The sequence below is a fragment of the Quercus lobata genome, chromosome 6 (genome assembly GCF_001633185.2).
Source record: "Quercus lobata isolate SW786 chromosome 6, ValleyOak3.0 Primary Assembly, whole genome shotgun sequence".
Lineage (NCBI taxonomy): Eukaryota > Viridiplantae > Streptophyta > Magnoliopsida > Fagales > Fagaceae > Quercus > Quercus lobata.
The window spans coordinates 40475288-40497761 of record NC_044909.1 but is presented as its reverse complement, the minus strand read 5'-3'; the positions used below and the strand labels follow the sequence as shown (position 1 = coordinate 40497761).

General features: G+C 34.1%; 1 protein-coding gene across 3 annotated transcripts; it reads left to right on the top strand.

The window, feature by feature from the left end:
* Positions 1–6710: 6710 nt before the first annotated feature.
* Positions 6711–21247, top strand: LOC115995069 (kinesin-like protein KIN-4A). 3 transcript variants are annotated; one of them, XR_004093300.1, is made up of 26 exons: positions 6721–7520; positions 8774–8920; positions 9025–9174; positions 9544–9797; positions 10314–10501; positions 10592–10716; positions 11323–11359; positions 11933–12024; positions 12201–12311; positions 12435–12548; positions 12769–12862; positions 13450–13562; positions 14335–14433; positions 14547–14660; positions 14801–14917; positions 15023–15103; positions 15987–16058; positions 16904–16997; positions 17069–17100; positions 17510–17607; positions 17701–17799; positions 17982–18203; positions 19281–19443; positions 19741–19896; positions 19971–20274; positions 20880–21247. XR_004093300.1 is itself a non-coding variant. In XM_031119487.1 (25 exons), exons 1-25 carry the CDS (start codon positions 7404–7406, stop codon positions 20126–20128), a joined length of 3063 nt encoding a protein of 1020 aa, XP_030975347.1. In that variant the 5' UTR covers positions 6711–7403. The 3 variants fall into 3 exon arrangements, 2 of the variants coding, with proteins under 2 accessions (XP_030975347.1, XP_030975346.1); XM_031119487.1 differs by lacking the exon at positions 20880–21247 and having other exon boundaries at positions 6711–7520; positions 19955–20128; XM_031119486.1 differs by having other exon boundaries at positions 19971–21247.
* The last annotated feature ends 1227 nt before the right edge of the window (positions 21248–22474 follow it).

The following is a 22474-nucleotide window of genomic DNA, read 5'->3' as shown; positions in this document are numbered from 1 at the left end:
TATGTTATTTGAAATGTTATATATAGAGAATTTTGTTTAGAATTAAATGGCCAAGATAAATAATTTACCAAGTAACAATGTCTTGGAAGCAACGTCTTTGTATTCTACAGGACCAAAGCAATGTGTGTGAAATGCATGTTTGATGCTTTAACCTGACTTAGCAGTTAATTTTTTGTTTTCTTTTCAGTGGATGTAGGGTTACAAAAAAGAAACTATCAAAGTAAATTTGGCGATGAGACCCATGGCCAACAATTACAATCTTAGAATTTATGTTTTGATGGTGGTGCTAAAAGACAGTACCCTTTCCCTTAAAAAAAGAAAAAAAGAACAAAAGAAAAAAAGAAGAAGAAGTTACGTTACACACATATTCTATGGGTTTTAATTCGAATTAATGATCATATCCTTCACTTTTTTTCTTACTATGAAAAGAGATACTATTATTTGAATAATTGAATTAGAGTTCATTGGCAATGCAATTATATTTCTTGCTTTTATGTTCGTGCCTAAGGGCAATGCACTTAAAGTCTAATGACATTTGCTACAGGTACAATAGACCAAAAATTGTGGAGTGTGATTTGACCATTTCTTTTCATAGTAAGAAAAAATGAAGGGTAAGATCATTAGTCCCTAATGCTAATTAGGTGCTAACCTAATAACCATTTGTATCTATCTATCTTGCATTCTAGTCAAGGGCAGAACTCAAATGAAATTTTGACTGCACAGCTGTTGAAGGCATTTTTTAAAGGACATGACTTAAGTCTAACGTCTTATGCACGGGACTCAATACAATACAGCCAAGTGTCCAATATTTATGACATATATAACCGTATTGTATCTAGTCCAGTGCATAAGACACAAGTTCTCTACAACACACTACAAGCAAGCATTTTCTGTCCACACAAGTAAATGACTTTTTGAGTTTTTTTCCACTATCTTTTGCACTTTTTAGTCAAGGAAGAATTCAAGTAGAATTTCTATTGCCCCGCTCTAGGCATCATTAGAAGGATACACTTAAAAAGCCAGACTTGCACAAATTCTACATTTTTTTTTGAATAACACAAATTCTACATTTTACCACAAGAAGCATGCAGCAGCCTTTATTTACACAGGTGAATGCCTTTTCACCTCTCCAAAAAGGCCAAAAAAACTGTCGGGGTAAAATTAAAGTTTTTTTGAAGGTAAGGTAAAATTAAAGTTAGTTGAATTGTTTTTAGCTCTTTGCAAAGTTTGAACTCTCATTGCAAATAATCGTAATTCAATTCATATTGGTTTTCTCTCTCTCACCCACTCTCTCTTTTTTTGTCTTCCTAATTATACCTAATCTCATAACTCATAATCATGATCTTATCAACTAATAAGGTTGGAACGATTTGTCGGTGCAGACCCATTTACCAAGACATACATTTACAACAAGATTATGCAAACATCACATTCTTAAAACTAATTGATCCAAAATCAAATTGGTCTAAGTTGAAATCATTTTAGTGGGGCCTCCTAATACTAGTTTCTTGGTACATTTACAAAGCTAAACGGTAGGATTGGGCAGAATCCAATGGTCAGAGAGTTGGTGAAGAAAAGGAGCACTTTGTATTTTGTCCCTATTATTCTTTTTTTTTCTCCATTTCTTTCGGGCTAAGCAGATCGACAGCTATGTCGGTCAGCATGCATAACAGTTTGCTTGACTTGCGTTTACCGTTAACAAATTCAAGCAAATTGACAAATAATATAATATAAAGACAGAAGCGTAGTTTCTGACATTATCTTATGGGTGTACTTTACGTCTATACTCCATACCAGAAAGGGGCAAACAAATATGCTTTCTTTTGTGGGAAAAATATCTGTATTTTGATAGTCATCATTGGGCTTTAGGTAGAAAAAATTATTATGTAATTCTTTCAATATATTTTTTATATTTAAAAAATAAAATAAAATCTTTCAATGGATAAATAAGACAAAAACCAATGTTCCTTAAAATTTTGTGTTCAATCACAAAAGTGGCAAATGAAGTCTACAAAGTCTGCAAGACATTGAAAATTTCTACTTCAAAATGTTAGGTTTTTTAAGTTGAAAATTGTCCATGAATTGTAATCATTTTTGATAGAGTCGGTAATGAGTTATATATTAAAAGAAGAAGAAAATGTAGACTTCGACTCTGATTCAATCAATATTTGATTGATCGAAGCATTGGTTTCATTAGACTCTTGATTGTGGCTTGATCAATCGAAACAAGGTTCTTGACACTTTCTTGGTAGTGGTTCACTTGATCGTAATATAAGAATTATGAATTTGACTAATATTAAATAAGTTGACTGTTGAGTTGAAAGTTGTGCCCTATGTGCAAATATATGAAGGGTTTTAACGTGTCTTAAACAATTTTAGAAAATTTGTTATGAAAAAAAAATTACAAATTTTTTTGACAATTTTTTCAATTTCTCATAAAATGTTTCAAAAAATGGATGATTAATGTGTGACCTATGGGTGCATTTGTTTGGAAGTAAATAAAGTGGATGAAAAATTTTGAAGAAAAAATATGATGTAAAACTTTTTTAGAGTGTATTTGGTCAGGTGGGGAAGAAAAAAAATAAATAGTAGGATCCAAGTATTTTATCTCTCGACCTATTAAAAAGTTTTATTTCCAAAGGGAAAAGAAAACAAGAGATAATTTTCAAAAAAAGAAAAAGAAAACAAGAGATAAAATGTTTTGACGAAAAAGTCTCCTCTTCTAGGTGCCTTTCAGTTTTTTTTTTTTTGCTTTCTTTTCCGTTTTGTCATTTTTTTACACGTTGTCTTTTCCTTTTTTTTTTTTTTTTTACTTCTCTGTACACTTTTGATGCTTTTATTTTTTTGTTCATCTGTATTTATTTATTTATTTTATCTATTTGGGATATGAAAGTAAATTTATACAAATTATATTTTCTATCCCTCCACTTTTCTATTCTCAAATCAAATACCACAAGGGAAAACTAAAAGCTTTTTTTATTCTCTCCCTATTTTCTATTTTTCTATTTTTCTACCCCTCCAACCAAACAAACCCTAAGGGCATATATTAACCGAACCCATATATATAAATGACTTATTAGTACAACTTATTCTGTGGGTTTCAGTTAACTCAACTAGTAAAGTATTTGATAGTTGAATAAGAGATCTATATTCAATTCCCATTTATACCAAAAACCAATTGGTGTCTTGGTCTGATGATAAAGAGTTATAATTTTTTGTGTCTTGATCTGATGATAAAGAGTTATTATCTGAAACGGACATCATATGTTGAAACTTTCTATAAAAAAAAAAAAAAAGTACAACTTATTCAATTTATTAATTCTTATATATCTTATTACATGATTTATAGGCCTTGGTTTTTTGTTTTAACAAGATAAAGAGTAAAAAGAGGGTTAAAATCACATATATAGAATATCAGAAAAGATAACATTACTAGTAAATTATCACTTAAACCCTAATTATTCTTTTATAATTAAAGTTATGGACATTTCACGAATATCTTTTATGTAATGAGAACGAGATAAACCTGATGAGTTATGCCTTTATGGGCAGTACTTTTTTTTGTTTTTTTCTGATAGGCTTTTCTGACTATAGATTAATAACAGTTCCTAATTAATTGCGCGTTCGAATTCAGTAACTGTAGGGGCCAAATTTCATCGGCCTACTCTGTGGGCTGTTGACAATTTTATAGACAATGAACTGTGATTCAATAACTCAAATTTTATCCATAAGCAACCACGTTGTCTCATCATGAATTTTCATCTTCAAGCTCGTGTAGTCACTGATACACCCCCTTGGCCTTATGACTTATGAGAATGCTGATTTTGTTTCTCTGTCCTTATCGCCATCCCCACACCACATATATATATATATATATATATCTATCTCTCTCTCTCTCTCTCTCTCTCTCTCTCTCAGAAGAGGAACTTTTAAGTCAGCTATAGAATCCCTAGTCCTAACACTTTATTTGTACATCTAGCTAGCTAGTTTTCTTCCCGAATATCTTAAATTTCAAACAATACCTCGATTCTGTCTTTTTTTGTGTGGGTGTGCCATGTGTATTTATGTTTGTGGTTTGGAGTAGGGTTCGTTGAGAAGAAAGGAATAATGGAAGGAGAACAAAAAAAGGTAACCATACCATACCATACCACAACAAAAATATGTGAAAGGCTTGACTTATATTACATCAATATCATAATAGAGCCACTAAAAATCAATAAAGTTGTCATACATGCCTTAGAAACTTGTTATTTAATAGAGATTATAAAATAAATTAGAAAGCACAAATAAAAAAGTTTGAAAGTAAGTTTCAGTTAACTTAATTAGTAAAATTTCTTTTCATTAAATAAGAGATTTGAAATTCAATTCCCACCTACATAAAAAAATAATTGATATCTAGGACTGGTGATAAAGAACAATTATCATAGCTTACATCAAAAACCAATTATTGAATAAGAGGTCTAAACTTCAATTATTGCCTATATCAAAAATCAATTGTTAAATAAGAGATTTGAACTTCAATTTTCGTCTATACAAAAAATTAATTGATGTCTAATTAAGTATTTTGGCTTGAAGAGAAAGAGTAATTATTATGAAATTGACGCCTTAAATTTAAAATGCTATCTATAGAAAATAAAAATAAAAATTCCTTAAAAGGTTAGAAGAAAATGGAAAATTACCTAATCGTCTAGGAGCGGGACTTTTTGGGACCTCAGTACCTCACTTCCTTAGAGGTTGTGAAGTACTGAAGTAACCAAAAGGATAACATGTGACTGAGGGCCCAAAAGCTGCTTATTGCTTATGCAAAATTAATCGTGGCCATCGCTTTCGGTCCCGACCCTATGCCTTTTTTTAAACTTTATCCACTCTCCATCTGTTGGGTCCAAAAATGCCATCTAGCCTTTATGTGATCTAGTCGGCTAGGAGCCTAGGACTAAGACTAATTCTTCTGCTACTGTATTCTCTCAAATTTTTTTTTTTTTTTTTTTTTTTTTTTTGAAAATAGAAAATAGTTTGGTGCTTGGGACAAAATTTAGTTCCATTTACGAGGTTTCTAACTATATACATTCTATATTTTGTTTTTGCCGATTGTAGGAATACGTCTCTGTTTTCTAGAAACTTTTAGAAAGTATACCGTTTTTTTACAATGCATCTTGTGATTAGTTAACATCAAGTAAGTGATCAATGCGTCAGCCATACATGAAATTAGAACAAGGAAGCATTAGACACCAACAACAATACACTCTTACCAAAAAAAAAAAAACAATACACGGCCTCAATGATTGACATTAACACTCAATAGTCAATAGTCAATACATATATACAATAGGAATATAGGATGATTTAGATCATCAAGCGTATCATGTTGCATAATTCTCCTCAAAGTGTGAGTACACCAAATGATTGAGCCTCCCATGTTATACAATTCTTCTTGAGGTGGACTAGCTGATCAAGTTTCATGGGTTACTTCCGATCCACATTTAGTACTAGTATTATATGGGTTCGTTTCAGCATACAGACTAGTTTATATATATATATTAACTCTCATCTTATTCAAAAGTATTTAGCCTACTTATTTTTTAAGCCAAATTAAACTATTAGGCTTTTACCATTTCGTGTTGGGATCCCAACCCGATAGGACTAATGTTAAGATATGACTAAACTCACTTGAGTGAGCACTGACAATTCCCTATTGTCCCATCCTCATTTACAGCTCTCAAGTTTTGGTTCCTTATTTGGTATTTGTTATGGTTATGTTTAAATAGAGTCTTCTATAATCATAGGTTCTATTTAACTCAATTAATAAAGTTCTTTGTCATCGAACAACGAACTTGGATTCAAATCTCGCAAAATATTAAAAAGAAACGGATTGATATTTGACATAATACTAAAGAGCAATCATCATAGGAAAAAAATAAAGTTACATTTTGTATAACTTTAAGCAACATTAATTACACCATTAAATAACTTTTAATGGAATTAATTTTAAAAAATAAACATTGTTAGATTACCTTCTTTTTTTTTTTTTTTTTTTTTTATATTCTTAACAGGTATGCCATATTTCATGCCATTGGAATCTTGCACATGAAAATAGCCAATAAATTTAAGCTATTCCACAATGAACTATATTCTTTTAAGAAATATACCTGTGCTCTTCTAATCACATTCTTGAAAGATTTGAATAATTTTTTTTTTGACAAAGTTTTAAATAAGTTATGCTATTAATTATTATTACTTCAAGATTATAATGTGAGAAGACCAAACTTTAGTATAGGTTAATAGTATTGGTGAACACAACAAATTTTTACAATAAGATGTACTTAGAATCATATCATTGACATAATTTTTATTAACATCAATCACAACATATCAATTAAACAATTATAATAAAAATAATGAAGCTTTTGTTAATCTCTTATACATGTCATTAGAAGTTGAGAAAATTATTGTATGAAACGGTTTTCATGAAATCTATGTTTCAATGACATGTAGGTCTCATTGGTAAAAGATCTCATGAGACACCTTGGGAAAATTCTTGATACACTTTTTCTTTGAGGCTCTTTAGAGTAATAATATTGCATAAAAATATTTTTATAATTTGGTAAAGCAGAGAAAAAGAAAAACAGGTGTCTAGACTCTAGCGCGGTACAGAGGCATTTTCCCGAAAAAAGAAGCGGGCGTTTTTTGGTTCTTTCCAGAATAAAGGAAGCAGGTGTTGGACGTGGGAGATTGGAGCATAGCAATTGGCCAAAAAAAACCCCCATTGTTCCCATAGTTTATTAAACAGAGAGTCAAGGTCTATATAGGATGCCATTGCCAGCTAAGCTTGAAGAACAGCTGAGAGGGCAAAATTGTAAAAATCTAAGAAAGCGAAGTGTTCCAACTTGCCAGCAACAATAACACACACCGCCGTGGCCTTTTTGAGTCAGCCAGTCAGTCACAGAGAGAGAGAGAGAGAGAGAGAGTGAGTAAGAAACAAAGAAAGCAAACAGACAGAGAGAGTGACTGAAAGATTGTAGAACAAGGAAACCTCATCAAAAAAACAAATATATATTTGGTAAAAGCAGTAGTTGTTGTTGTTGTTGTTGTGGTCTCAGTTGCAGTTACAGTTAGCGCTTTCTCTGCCTGCCTGCTGTTACTAATCGTTCGTTGTTGTTGTTGTTGTTGCTTTTTATTCAAAGTTCAAACAACCTCTTAACAACCTCCATTACCACCACTACCTAGCTAGATATTCCACAACATTCACCTTGTTGCTATATCATTGTCCTCTTCGTCTCAATCAATCTCCCAAATGATCAGACCAAATTCCTAACTGAATTAACATTTGCTAGCTACTCTACCCACCTCTCTTCTGTTTTGTTCTCTTTCTGTTCCTCATTTCTTTGAAGTGAAACCAACGACGCATGGAAGCATCTGAGAATTGTAGTGTTAAGGTTGCTGTTCACATACGGCCCCTCATTTCCGATGAGCGCCTTCAAGGTTGTAAAGAATGTGTTACTATCACACCCGGGAAACCTCAGGTACTCTTCACTGCATTTTGGGTTATTATTGAGCTTCGAAGTTGGAGCTGTTTTGTTTCTATAATGGGTTTTGTTTTTTTAACCTAAAAGGTAAAAAAACTATTTATAATTTTGTTCTTTTTTTTTCGCGCAGAAGTGGATGAATTCTAGGTGTTTTCTACTTGCATTTTTGGTTAATAGTGAGTGTTTAGTGGTCTGTACTCTGTACTGGTTTTTTTTTTGGGTGATAGCTTAGACTTAGAATATTGAAAGAATACTACTGTGCTCTTTGACCAGTTCCTTCATTAATCTACTGTATGTCTACGTTTGTTTCTTTGACAAATCTGAGTGTGCTCAAATGTCCGCGTAGTTGGATATAGTCTTTAATACTTTCTGCCTATTTGTATCGGGCTCATTGCCATGAATGCTAAATCCGGACCGAGCTGCTTAACTAAACAAAACCAGCAGTTTTTTAAAGTGAGGTATGAGGCATGTATATTGATTTTGTGTGAGGCATTGGTTCATCAACGAGTAGTTGCTACTATTGTCACACCCAAGTAAGGTCTTCCATGGACTGGTCACCCTCCTGCCTTTTTTTTTTCCTAGAGCAAATAAGAAAGAAAGAAAGAAAAAAAGACTTTGAAATGAGGAAATCCACTTAATAATAGGGGTGACCCCCTATTGATGAAAAAACGAGAGAGTTGTTTTAGATGGTTTGGTCATGTTCAAAGAAGAGCGATGAATGCATTTGTAAGAAAAAGTGAGTTGATTCAAGTTGAGGCCCTTGAGGGAATGAAAAATGGTAGAGGAAGACCAAACATAACATTATTAGAGGTAGTTAAAAAAAATGTCAATTAAAGAAGTAACATAGACTGTTATTTTGGATTGAATAGAATGGAGGAAAAGAATACATGGTCAATCTTGACTAATCTATTGAGATCCATAGCCAACCCCAAAAAAATTGGGACTAAGGCTTTATTGTTGTTGTTTGTGAGTTGATATTGTGTCATGTGAGATACGGGCATCTTCGAAATTTTTTTTATCATAAAGAGCAATTTCAGTTTGTGAAAATGTGTGCTGATGTAATGAGTCAATTTGAAAATGTAAATTGCTAAGTCACATTTTTGTGGTTTAAATGCCTCATGATTCTAGATGAACCTATGCCTATGTCTTCTTGCAATTACGTGGAATATTTTTATGTTGATAGTTCCAACAAAATTTTCTTTACTGTCTAAGTTGCTGGGAATGTGATCTTAGTTTTTACTGTGGAGCAGTTACAGATTGGCTCTCATTCCTTTACATTTGATCATATCTATGGAAACGGTGGATCTCCTTCATCTGCCATGTTTGAAGAATGCATTGCTCCACTTGTTGATGGTTTATTCCAAGGATATAATGCTACTGTACTGGCCTATGGTCAGGTAATGTCTATCCTATCCCAAAAAAAAAAAAAAATTTTGAGCAGAACAATATCTCTCATGCAGTCTCATTTTCTATTGGGTATTGATGCATATGTATGCTGCAGACAGGATCTGGGAAAACATATACCATGGGGACTAGCTTCAAGGACGGTTGTCCGACAGGACTGATTCCACAAGTTATGAATTCACTATTCAACAAGATTGAAATATTGAAGCATCAAACAGAATTCCAGTTGCATGTTTCTTTCATCGAGGTATTTTCATTATATGATTCATTGTCTGCTTAATACCAAGATATTTCCTCAGTCATATGATTTAGAACACCTTAATTCTTTCTGAAGCTACTGATTTCTGTCTTCAATGCATATTCAATGGCCCAAAAGAAGTAAAACAGGGACAAATTCTTGAGCATTTTTTATTTTTAAATGTGATCAATGAGATAATATGTTACAATATGTCTATTGACATGGCTGTTTACATGGGTTCTTTTAAGGAATCCACTTTGAAACAGTGCATGCATTTGCAAGTGTGATATGGTGGGCAGGCTATCCATTTCTTTTTATTGATTCCTGCAGTTTATTATATTCTTACTATGATACTAATTACAATGTTTGAATATGAAGATCCTGAAGGAAGAAGTAATGGACTTGCTGGATTCTGTATCTATTAGCAAATTAGAGACTGCTAATGGGCATACTGGAAAAGTTTCTGTTACTGGGAGGCAGCCAATTCAAATTCGTGAAACCTCAAATGGAGTTATAACACTAGCAGGATCAACTGAAATTGCTGTTAGTACATTACAGGAAATGGCCACTTGCCTGGAGCAAGGATCTTTAAGCAGGGCAACTGGGAGTACAAATATGAACAACCAGTCCAGGTAAAATTTTGTCTTTTCTGCCTACTTATAATTATATGCTAGCGTATGAGACCATTTTTGCATGGGTATGCGTAAACACTGAAACATTCAATTTTCCACTAATCACTCATTGTAGAGCTGGGTTGAAGGTATTTCATTATAGTTTTGTGAATGTGACATTGTTACTAAGTGAACTTCTTAGTATCATTGACAATGATGCAATTAGTTCATATTACACATTCAGAGTATTTTTAGCTTCCGAATTTCAGGTGCAATTCTTTGTTTGAAAAAGTATGAATATTAAGTGAAAGACATCCAATAATGATCTTGAGGCTGGTTATTTTTAGTAGTGTGTGTGAAACTTTTGCTCATCAAATTTTTGTTTCTAAAATGTGATCTTCGCCATAATTTTTTTTTAGAAAGTTTTGATTGAAGTGATACATTTGAATGCTAGGAAATGCTAATTTCATGGTTATGCCTTATGAGTAAATCTCATAATCTAATGGCATGTGGTTTCCATTTGCGTATTTGTACTAGTCGGTCACATGCTATCTTCACAATCACATTGGAGCAGATGCGCAAAATCCATTCAGATGTTCCTGGCTGTGACTTCCCGGAGGAGGATATGGGTGAAGAATATTTTTGTGCAAAGCTCCATCTGGTAGATCTTGCTGGATCTGAACGCGCTAAAAGAACAGGTTCTGATGGTCTTCGTTTGAAAGAAGGTTAGTAAAACTGCTTATTGATATATTCCTATTGTCTTTTATTTATAATCATAATGAAATAAAATTTCTCTGTTTTATTTCTGTGAACAGGTATACACATAAATAAGGGACTTCTTGCACTTGGTAATGTCATTAGTGCATTAGGGGATGAGAAAAAGCGGAAAGAGGGTGTGCATGTCCCTTACCGAGACAGCAAACTAACTCGACTGTTGCAGGTTGGATTAATGTTATGTCTGGTATATAAATTTGTATAGAACTATCAGTTAACTCATAAGTTCCAAATGATGGTGTTGAGATGGAAAAATGATCTGAATTTCTGGTGGTCTATATCAACCTCTATCTTTCTCATTGAAATGTTTTTTCAACCAAGGAAAATATAACAATTTTCTGCATATGTTAAATGCAACACTGTAAAACTTAAGTTAGAATTAGGTAGAGACAGATTCCTGGTTTCTGTTGACCACTAGGCTTGATAAATTCTTAATCTGTTTTTAGTAGTGATTCACCAATACTTTCCTGATATAGTTAAGTTAGGTTTTAATACTTATCACCTTATCAAGGCTGGGATTTGCTGAGTTTTGAGATAGCTTGTTAAGGACATCAGTTGATAGTGATTTTAAAGATATTGCTTTTAACCCTAATATCTAGGATTCACAAATAAGTGTATTTGTTTTTCTTACAAATAAATAGCATTATGACTACTTTATTCTATTGGGATTTATATAGTATTAAGAACAATGTTTCAGTTTTTGCTTGGTTTTTACTTTTTTTCTTCTTCTATGATAATTTTCTGATTGAGGTTCTTTTATGCATGTTGGCAGGATTCACTTGGTGGAAACAGCAAGACTGTCATGATAGGTAACCTCCAAGTGATTGTTTAATTGTTCAAGAACTTTGGTCCAGGGATTACAATTATACTAGAAATAGTTACACACACACACAAAGAGATAAGATATATTCAAGATTTGCCTTGCAAAACAATTAAATAGAACTGAGTTTTCTTCTCCTTACTTTGGATTTTTTGCTTACTCCTAGTTTTCATTTTAATCAATGGAAGCAATATTCTGACAGAAAAAGTATTTACTTTCTTTGGTTAATTCCTTTTGAACAAGGTGTTATTCATTTTCAACCTTTTGTTTTGGTAGCTCAATCTTGCTTGTTAAGAACATCCTTTCTCAAATGTGATATGTTCTCATTCTCTCTAGAAGATACAGAAACAGGGTGGAGCTCCCCTCCCCCATTTGCCTTTTCCTTCTTTCTTTTTAGGTGTTCTTCACTTAATGTTTTTGAGTCTTTTTGGAAGTTGTATCATGTGTGTGGAAGTGGGGAGGTGTTGGACTTTAGATCTTTTGAACTGAATTGCTTCTTTTATTGAAATTGGAAATATTTTCATTCTTCTCTAATTTGTTTTAATTGTGATTCTTCTTCCAGCATGCGTCAGTCCTGCTGACATCAATGCTGAGGAAAGTCTTAACACACTCAAATATGCGAATCGTGCCCGCAATATTCAAAATAAGCCTGTTGTAAGTTTGTTGCATTATTTTGTTATGACTCATTTTGTACTTGATACCCTCACTTCCTGCTAGATGCAGATAACGAAGCTTTTTCTGGTTTCAAGTTCCATGCATTCTGCCTTTTTGGTGTATTAGGGCCTGTTGTAAGTTTGTTGTATTAATTAAATCCTCTTTTTCCCCTGCAGGTTAATAGAGATTTAATATCCAATGAGATGCAAAAGATGCGGCAGCAGCTAATGAACTTACAGGCAGAGCTTGGTGCTCGTGGGGGAGGAGCACCATCAGATGAAGTGCAGGTACTTGTTTTATAAAGAATACAAATGTTGTTTGATTTTAGCAGTTAGTGCACTATATATTCACGAAGATATATTGAATAGTCTTGGTGGCAAAATGTCTTCTTTTTTTGTGTGGTTATATAGGTTCTCAGGGACCGGATTGCTTGGCTTGAGGCTACCAATGGGGATCTTTGTCGAGAACTTCATGAATACCGCAGTAGATGTGGTGTCATACAGCATGATGTAATAGATGATCAAGTATGTTATTAGAAACTCTAATTCGTTATCCTCTTCTTTGCTTTTTCTTATTTTATCCAAGGTTAGTTTTCCTTTCCATACTTATATGGAGTGGAATGTCTGTGGTTTTCTTAGTGTCAGTACAATATGGGTGTATTTATATTTATTCTATTCCTTCAGTTACGTAGTTGAGTAAAATTGTTGCATTAATACTTATATCACTTGGGTGTTTATTTATCAGGAAGGCCACTTCGGTTTTACAAAAAGTGATGGACTTAAGAGGGGCTTTCAGAGCATAGACTCATCTGATTATCAGATTGTTGAAACCATATCAGGTGATCCACTCATTTTGTTGTATAGTTTGAACCATTTAGAAGAGTGTTTGGTTACAGGCTTAAATAGTCTTCAATGCACTGCATACTTAGATATACAATGGATGACCATTTAATTTATTAGTAACTAGCTTCCCTCTTATGAAATTGTAAAACTAGAACAGGTCTTTCACTCATTTTGCTGCATAGTTTGGGACATTTTAGAAAAATGACGTTGATGAGCTTGAATTTTCTTCAATGCACTGCACCTGCAGATATAAGATGGATTACAGTGAATTGTGGTCATTTTATTTTAAACTATGCCTATTATATATGTTAGAATATAAGAGCCCACTGTTCTAGGTTTCTTTTACTGCACTTATATTACTTGTAAAGCACACATTGTCTGCCTATATAAAAGGAAAACCCTTGCACTTTATTCTACACAGTATAATACAATAATACATAGAGTCTTTGAGTGGGTGAGGTTGGGGAATGGCACCATCTGTTGGTGGGGCCAATCTATCTGAGATTTCTTCTGTTACATAAATCATGTTTTGGTTTGCTAGTCCAATTCTTCAAAGTTTGGCACTTTACTCTCATTTATACAGGTGAAAGTCCCAGGGAATTTGATGAAGTAACTAAAGAGTGGGAGCATGCACTTCTGCAAGATACAATGGACAAAGAGTTAAATGAATTGAACAAACGTTTGGAGCAGAAAGAGGTTTCATTATTTGCCTTGTTTCATGCATATTAATATACGTATATAAATTAGAGGTTTGAAAGGGAATTCTTAACAATTTAAATAATATATCTGTTCTTGGACCTAATGAAGTTTGAGTATATATACATTTCATCAATTCCTTTCTGTTCCTTTATTTAAAACATCCAACCACGATTACTTAATTCCATTTCATTCATTTCTTTTACTTTCCTTTCCATTACTTAAATACATTCCATTCTGTTATAAACTCTTAAATGAAGTGTAAGTGGTGACAAAGAGGAAATACTAAACTAATGTCATATGGAGGCAACATCTTGTGGTATTAGATGCATTCTGCATTGCATCTCTCTGGCTGTCTTGCTCCTTCCTGAAAAAAAGATTTAAGATTGTAATTGTAACCAATTTAATGATTACTTCTTGGCCACTCAAATAATTCTCAGTTGTTTATTTGGGGCACAAATGTTCCCCTTTTTATTGAGATATCCAAAAAGGAAAAAGAAAAATGGGCTTGGGAATGCAATTTTAGTTAAGGTTTCATTTTTTTTTTACCTTATTTGAAGAAGCCACTTTAACCCCTTTTTTTTGGCAGGAGTTAGTTGGTCCGATGATTTCATCACATAGCAGTTTAATTTGGCAGCCATGGGCATATATGTAGATTCCATATGTATTGACTGCACTATATTCTAGGATATAAGCACGGCATCAAATTGGTGGCTTGTTAGTATTTTCAAACACCTTTATTAATCTTTAATTTATGCTTACTTTTGTGCAGTGTGAGATGAAGCTTTTTGGTGGCATTGATACTGAAGCACTCAAGCAGCACTTTGGGAAGAAAATCACAGAACTTGAGGAAGAAAAAAGAATTGTGCAGGTTGAAAAGATAATTCTTAAATTATCACTGCCTAATATGCTTTTACTTTTTTTTTTTTTTGAGAATCAATATGCTTTTACTTTGATGGCTGATGTTCAATTGCATAAATACAGCAAGAAAGGGATCGTTTGTTGGCAGAAGTTGAGAATCTTGCTGCCAATTCTGATGGGCACACACACAAAATGCAAGATAATCACGCTCAAAAACTAAAAGGGCTTGAAGCACAGGTTACAAAATGACAAATATAAATGTCATTCTTTTTAGTAAATTCTTGATTATTTTTCAAGACTTTCATAAGTTAATATTGTTCTGTTTCCGTAAACTAGGATTCTTGATTAATGTCTTAACTTTCTGTAATGAATTTCAGATTTTAGATCTTAAGAAGAAACAAGAAAGCCAGGTCCAACTCTTGAAGCAAAAACAAAAAAGTGATGAAGCAGCAAAGCGCCTGCAAGCTGAAATACAGTATATAAAGGCTCAGAAAGTTGGTTCTCATTTTAGTGCTTATTCTAGTTTATATTCACAAATCCAACATTACAGTGTCTCACATTTTTGGATCCATCCTTCTTGTTCCACATTCATATTCTAGGTTCAGTTGCAGCATAAGATAAAACAAGAGTCAGAACAATTTCGACAATGGAAGGCTTCTCGTGAGAAGGAATTGCTTCAGGTTCTTCATTTTCTATTTTTACTGAGAAAATTTATTGAGTTACATTCTTACCATCAAATCTACAAGTACCGGTACCTTGGAAATATTGTGTTTCATTGATTACATTGTAGTTTGCCACAAGCCACTGGATATGCATTCAGTTTATGCCCAATGCTTGACTTTCAGTTGAAGCCCATCTTTATTAATATTTTTGTTGCAAATGGTGTGGAGTTTTAGAATGTGCTTTCAGTGCATGTATGGAGTTACCGTGTTCAGAGTTGTTATGCTTATATTCCTTTTGAAATGACTGGGGTTTTAAGTTCAAGGGAACTGAAACAGAATCCAATTAAGTTTCAATATATTAAAAGAAACCTAAATGTTTATTTTATAAGCTACACAGGGAATCAGAAACGTACCAATATTTCTGTCTCCTCATTTAAACGTACTTCTAAAAAGCTAATATTTCTAAATCTTCAGACTTTAGATTTTAGAAACCTCAATGCTGAAGCAGAAAATTTGTACCAATGTCAAGCACTTTATTGCTTTCTTATGATTTTATGTTGTTGAGGTACGAGGTGTGTGGAGAACATTGGTCTCTATTCATTATTTTGCATCTCATTAAACATTTTTCATGTTTTAGAGTGTTATCATGCTTCTTGGAACTTGTTTTGAACTTTAATTCTTTATTTTAAAAAAAAAAATTCCCTCTGTTTGGATTTTCAATGGATTGAAGCTTGCCACATAATTGTTACTTTTAACCATGATTTTGACTCTTCTTAGTTCTTACTACCTTATGATGATTCTTTACTTTCGTCATCCTTAATATATTGAAACCTATGTGTTTTGTTTGTGTAATTGTGTTATTTACTGCAATTTTTTTTATTATAAATTTGTTCTCAAGCAGCTAAGGAAAGAGGGAAGGAGAAATGAGTATGAACGACATAAACTCGAAGCTCTGAATCAGCGCCAGAAAATGGTAAGGATTTTATTATGGCTATTTTTGTGAAGCTGTTGGAACACCTTAATGCAACCTAACTCTGGACCTGACTCTCACTCTCTCCGTGCTTGGTAGAGTAATGCTCATTTGAAATAACTTTTTTCCAGCTTATTTGGCTTATGTACAAGTTTTACCTTTTCTAGGTTTCGTTGTACTTTTGTCCAGCTTATTTTTTAAGCGCCCTAAGCCAATGAAAATAAGCTCTCCCAAACAATAACGTGTATACATTTAGGTTGCTATCAGCATAAATTTAGTAAACAAAAGTTAGGTAAAGAATAATAACAAAGAAACTATACTCTATTAGATCCCTATCTCCTTTTATGGACTCCCAAGATAAATATTCAGTTGAAAGAATATAACAATTTGCTAAATTAGATAAAATACAGTAAAAGAATTTTGATGGGTTATGGCTAGTATTTAAACATTAACTTTGTTAAAGCAGAAGATCCAGAAACTTAAAAAGAAAAAATTCCAGCAAGAAGAGGAAAAAGGAGGCAATTTAAATAAGAGCAGACTTAAGCACAGTAGAATTATAATGTAATAAAATCTTTTAAAAAATATTACAGAAATTACCACCACCATACAGATGAATTTGGAGGGTCAAAAGGTTCATCCATTGAAGAGTGAGGCATCTGTGAAAATGAAGAAAGATTCCTCCATTGAAGCAGACTCAAACTAATCATTCTATTCGTTAAAGAAACCCTTAAATTCAAGCTTGCTTGTTTGCGTTTATTGTATATGTAGGATATCATTTTATTCTCTTCTTATGCTGATCCTTATGGTATGGCTATTAGTATTTATGGTCATTATAATTTTTTCCACAGGTTCTTCAGAGAAAGACAGAAGAGGCTGCTATGGCAACCAAACGGCTGAAAGGGTTGTTGGAAGCTCGTAAGCCTGCTGCACGTGACCACTCAGGTATATAGTTTTCTTGGAATTATTCTATTGTTATATACTTTCACTCCCTAATCTTTTGTTGCATCTTTCAGTGACATCCAACGGACATACACAGACTGGACAGGTAAATGATCTGTACCAAATAAGGCAATTAATGAATTGGCAACATCTATTCCAATCCCGGCAACATCTATTCCAATCCCAGCAACATGTTCATGGACTGCTTATGGTTGTGTTGGGCTCCTAGCAAAACCAGTTATGATCAATGTGAAACCAGCGGAATTCATGTTTTCAGAATGATCTATTAGTAGTCAAACATATATAAAATTGACATGTATGTATAACTTGGAAGGTTGGTTTCAGTTGATTCTAACAGGGTTTGAATTGGACATTCTTTTTAACATGATTACCAACAGTTTGGACAATTTAAACTTGACCCACGGCCAGAAATATAACCCATTCCTGACTTCAATTAATATTCATCTACTATAAAAGTTCACATTAGACCATTTTAATATGAATTTCATCTCTAGGGAAATGAAAAATCTTTGCAAAGGTGGCTTGATCATGAGTTGGAAGTCATGGTGAATGTGCATGAAGTTCGTTTTGAATATGAAAAGCAAAGCCAAGTGTATGTATCCAACACTTTGTTTCTTTCATATTTGCTGTATATTGAGCTTTCTTGAATGTCTTAAATTGGCTATTTCATTGGGATCATTGTTAGACAAGCTGCACTGGCAGAAGAGTTGGCCATAATGAAACAAGTGGATCAGTTTTCTTCTAATGGGCCAAGTCCCCCAAGAGAGAAGAGTGGATATTCCAGGTTTATAACTATGGCATTATTTCCTTAATTTCCTCCTCCCTCCAACACTTGTCATGATTGGTTACTATGTATATGTTTCAATGTATGTATAATATTATATTAGATTATATGGAATTACTAGTATCTTTGGTCACTATAATGGAGCAATTCTTCTAACATTGTTTTGTTTTTGAACCAATTAGACTGTTATCCATGTCACCAAATGCAAGAATGGCAAGGATAGCTTCTCTGGAGAATATGCTGAACATGACTTCAAATGCAATTGTGGCAATGGCTTCACAACTTACAGAGGCAGAAGAAAGGGATCGTGCCTCAATTGGTCGTGGACGTTGGAACCACTTACGCTCAATGGGAGATGCTAAGAACTTGCTTCACTATATGTTTAATTCTGCTGCGGAAGCAAGGTGCTTATACAACCTAGCAAAAAGTTTAATAGTACTGTGGCCTCTATATCTAGCAATAAAGTCAACATAAAACACATTTTGGTACAAAGCATATTGGAGCTAATAGGCTATACTATATACCAAAAGCCCGTTATAAACTTTTCGATGACCACAACAAATCCATTCCTGCTTGATCCAACCACTGGTATTAGTTTTGCCATATTTCGTTAGATGAAGTTTGCAAATACGGAGAAACAAGCATGAAAATAATGTTGAGTGAGTTTTAAATGGATGAAAATGACTTTAATATATTTATTGGGTTTTGCATTCTTGAAATTTGTATTCCCTTTTAACTTAGCCCTCCCCATTCTATGATCTTTGGAGAAAAAGAATGAGAGATTCCTCTTCAAGACTTAATAAAATGTTTCCTCCTGCCTTCAATGTTATGCTGTTGAGTTCCATTGATAACTATGGACATCCAAGGATATCAATGAAAACTGGGATGGCATTTGTTTTTCAAATCTGGTGGTAGACGACTTGTTTTCCCTTTTGTTGAATAGCAGTATATGGGTAGATACTCTGATCCTGACTATGTTTTGATTATAAAAATTTAGTTTTTTTATTATTCTTCTATAAAATTAATATATATATTATAGGATGATTGATTCCAGCTTTCTGGGGTTTGATGCACTGGTCCTGCTTCTCCAGTTGAACTTTGAAAAAGCCATTTTCTGTGTCTTCAGTCAAAGAAGGAGATTTTAATCTCTCCTTTCTTTTGAATGTTTCAGAGTCTTTTGCTGGTGCAAAGCCATATCTCTCTCCTTTTGGAGCTCCCATAGCTACTCTATTTTCTGTCACTCACATACTTGAAGAATTGTTACACACAATTTTTGTTGGGTTCTGAATGATAAGTAATTTTTAAAATTTTGGTTTCAATTGAGTTCTCTTTGTTTTTTTCCTTGACTGTAATTTTGGTTTCTGTGGTTGGGTTTGCCTGTTTGCTACATCAGGTAGACACAATAATGCTTTCCTTTATGATAGGGCAAGAATTGTGATTTCATGTTTTAAGTGCTGACCATAAAACTCATATTTCACCAGGTGCCAGTTGTGGGAAAAGAATGTGGAGATTAAGGAAATGAAAGAGCAGCTGAAAGATCTTGTATCTCTGCTACAACAAAGTGAAGCACAGAGAAAAGAACTCATAAAGGAGCAAAAAATGAGGGAACAAGCTGTTGCAATTGCCTTGTGTTCATCAGCTTCGGTGAGACTATCTGCTTAACCTGTATTATAATCTATAGCCTTTGTTCTTGTTCTAAAGATTGCGCGATAAATTTGGAACCCCTAATTTGTAATATACATGAATGCAAATCTAGAATATTGAAATACAGTATAACTTTAGCTGGCCATATTTTCTAAAATATGACCTGTTACCTGTCCTTTTTTCCTTGAGTAAAAATCATAAATTGGTTTGAATTATAAAGGAATAGATCTTGAGTCTCTATATTAGAAAGTTCCTCTCCAATCAAATATTGTGACACTTCTGAATGGAACTCAACAGGGAAATTCACGCACTTCATTGAAACACTTTGCGGATGATATGAGTGGCCCCTTGTCTCCAATGTCTCTTCCAGCACCAAAGCAACTGAAGTTCACACCTGGAATTGTTAATGGATCAGTTAAGGAGTCAGCAACATTTGTAGACCAGACACGAAAGGTAAGTCCCTTGCCTCATGCTGCTGTTTGGATTGTCACCCTCCTGTTTGATTAAGTAGAGAGTTGTGGCTGCAGATGGTACCTATGGGACAATTGTCAATGAAGAAACTAGCAGCTGTAGGACAAGCTGGCAGACTCTGGAGGTGGAAGAGAAGTCACCATCAGTGGCTAGTACAGTTCAAATGGAAGTGGCAGAAGCCATGGAGACTCTCAGAATGGATCAAGCACAGTGATGAGACAATCATGAGGTCAAGGCCACGACCACAAGCTCTGGTTGGATGATGTGATAACCTCTGAATTCATCATCTTTTTTTTTTTGGTGTACATACATTGACTGCTATATACAATCCAGGATGTGGCCCGGTGGAAATATCAATAGGTGATCTTTCTCTTCATTTTTCCCCCTCCAAACTTGTCAAAATTTTTACCATTGATGACAGAAAGTGATGTAGAAGCCATAAAACCTTGAATCGATTGAGTTCAGTAGTTCACCAGAACAAGGAAAAACTCTAAAGAGAAATTTATCATATTTTCCAAATAATTATCCTACTACTAGGACTCTATTTTGACCAATAAAACCCCACAACCTCCTGAAGCAAAGGAAACCAAAATCTGACAATTTCGAAAAATACAAAATAATAATTAGAAGCCTTCCATTGGTAGAGATTGAGCCCTGTATCTTGTCAGTATTCTTATTCCTTTGCTGAGTTGTTAGATTTCTTACAGTCCCATGAGTTTAAAATGTAGAAGGTCAAGCGCTGCTACACATATTGCCATGTTTTTCCAAAGAGAAATCACATGATTTGTCACTAAAATGACTTCATATATATATAGATATATATAGTGAACATGTGCATTGTGCTGACTTGAGCGGCCAACTTCAGTGGCCACCATCAGCTGTCTTTCAACCAGACCAGTTCCACTAGCAGTGTAAGTTTATCCTAATCAATAAACTTCACTTTTTTTTACCCTATATGGACACAGGCATCTCATGAAGTGAAAGGAGGAGATTGGAGTTTTCCATGGTCTTTTGGTTGAGACATTGATTGGATTTGGGGTATCTTCGACTATTTTCTGGATTTGATTGGTAAAGATTACATGAGAAGCACTTCTCAGGCTGGCATGTTGACAGCAATCATAGGAAAAGGCAGATGTTGAGTGAAAGAGTTGCATAGGCCACAGATGTATTTTGTGATGCTACTGTATCTTTTTTTTTTTTTTAACAAGCTACTGTATCATGTTGATGTATTTCGTTTTTTCTTGTTTTTGTACATTGTGTATGTCTGTAGTGTTTCCTTTTTGTGAAGAAGATAGTCAAGATTAGATTAACAGTTAGTCAAAGTAGATTCCAAGCCTTGAAGTTGTTATTGTACTTTTTTACAACCAAGATAAAGGCAACGAATTCCCAGCCAAAAAAAAAAAAAGGGTAACGAATAGAGAAGAGAGATCAAACAAAGCCCAACTTGAACTTTGAGGCTGGGACGCGGCTTTAACTAATTCTCATTCTAATAGTATGATCTTCTCTTAAAAAAAAAAAAAAAAACTTTTTGGAGAGTTGCCATGCAATACCAGTAGACGTTCTTGTGCATACATGATTGCCCCAAAGTACGTTGTGTACATATAATCACTTCCAACTTGTTTGGAAAATATCTTAGACGTGATAATCATCTTCACTGCCTTCTCTCTTCTTCCATGTGTGTCAAGTAACAACGATGTAATTCAGAAAAAATAGGTTGGATTTGGCTCCATTGGATAGATTTCCACAATCTTGGTCCATTTGATGTTAGAAGTCGGACAGAATGTGCAAGAGCTTGGTAAGGTGATGTTTCGGTAGTTGTGGATCGTATAGGCTTACACTGTCGAGATGTCTTTGACACTCTATACGTTTACCTTAGCCACAAGAAAACATGTCACCTAAAATCAGATATAAGGAAAGAGATTAAATTTGTATTTTTGTTTCACTCACATGATGTTAGAGAACATTTTTTTTTTCATCAATTTTTGTGATTGGGGTTCCTACCTAGGTGTGATTCATAGGGCTGTTTACGGGTCAGGTTTGTGCCCAACCTGAAATATTCGGGTGGCAAAATTTGTAACTCGATACTGACCCAAAAGATCTCGTCGGATTTGCCAGTTCGGGTCTCGTTAGTTTCGGTTTGTATCAGGTCGGTTTCGGGTTTCATCACCGGCACCAATATTTGGTCGGATCTGTCGAGATCTGGTCGATACTAAGCTGGATCCATCGAGATCTGGCCTAGATTTCGTCGGATAACGACGAGATCTCATCAGATCTAAACTAGATCTTGACGAGATCTTGTTGATTTGGTCCGAAAAGTTTGAAAACTCTTTGGAATAATTGAAAATTTTGGGCGGGTCAAGTTTCACGAGTTTTGAAAGAGGAGACCCGCAAACCAACTGGCTGGAGTCGAGTTTAGGGACATTGGAACCCGTGTCCGACTACCGGTGTTGTCAAATCGGGTGGCTGCCGGTTGGGTATGGGCGGGTTGACGGGTTCCTTGGACACCACTCATATGATAGTTGAGTATAGGCCAAGTCCAGTACAAGGAAAAGACTTATAG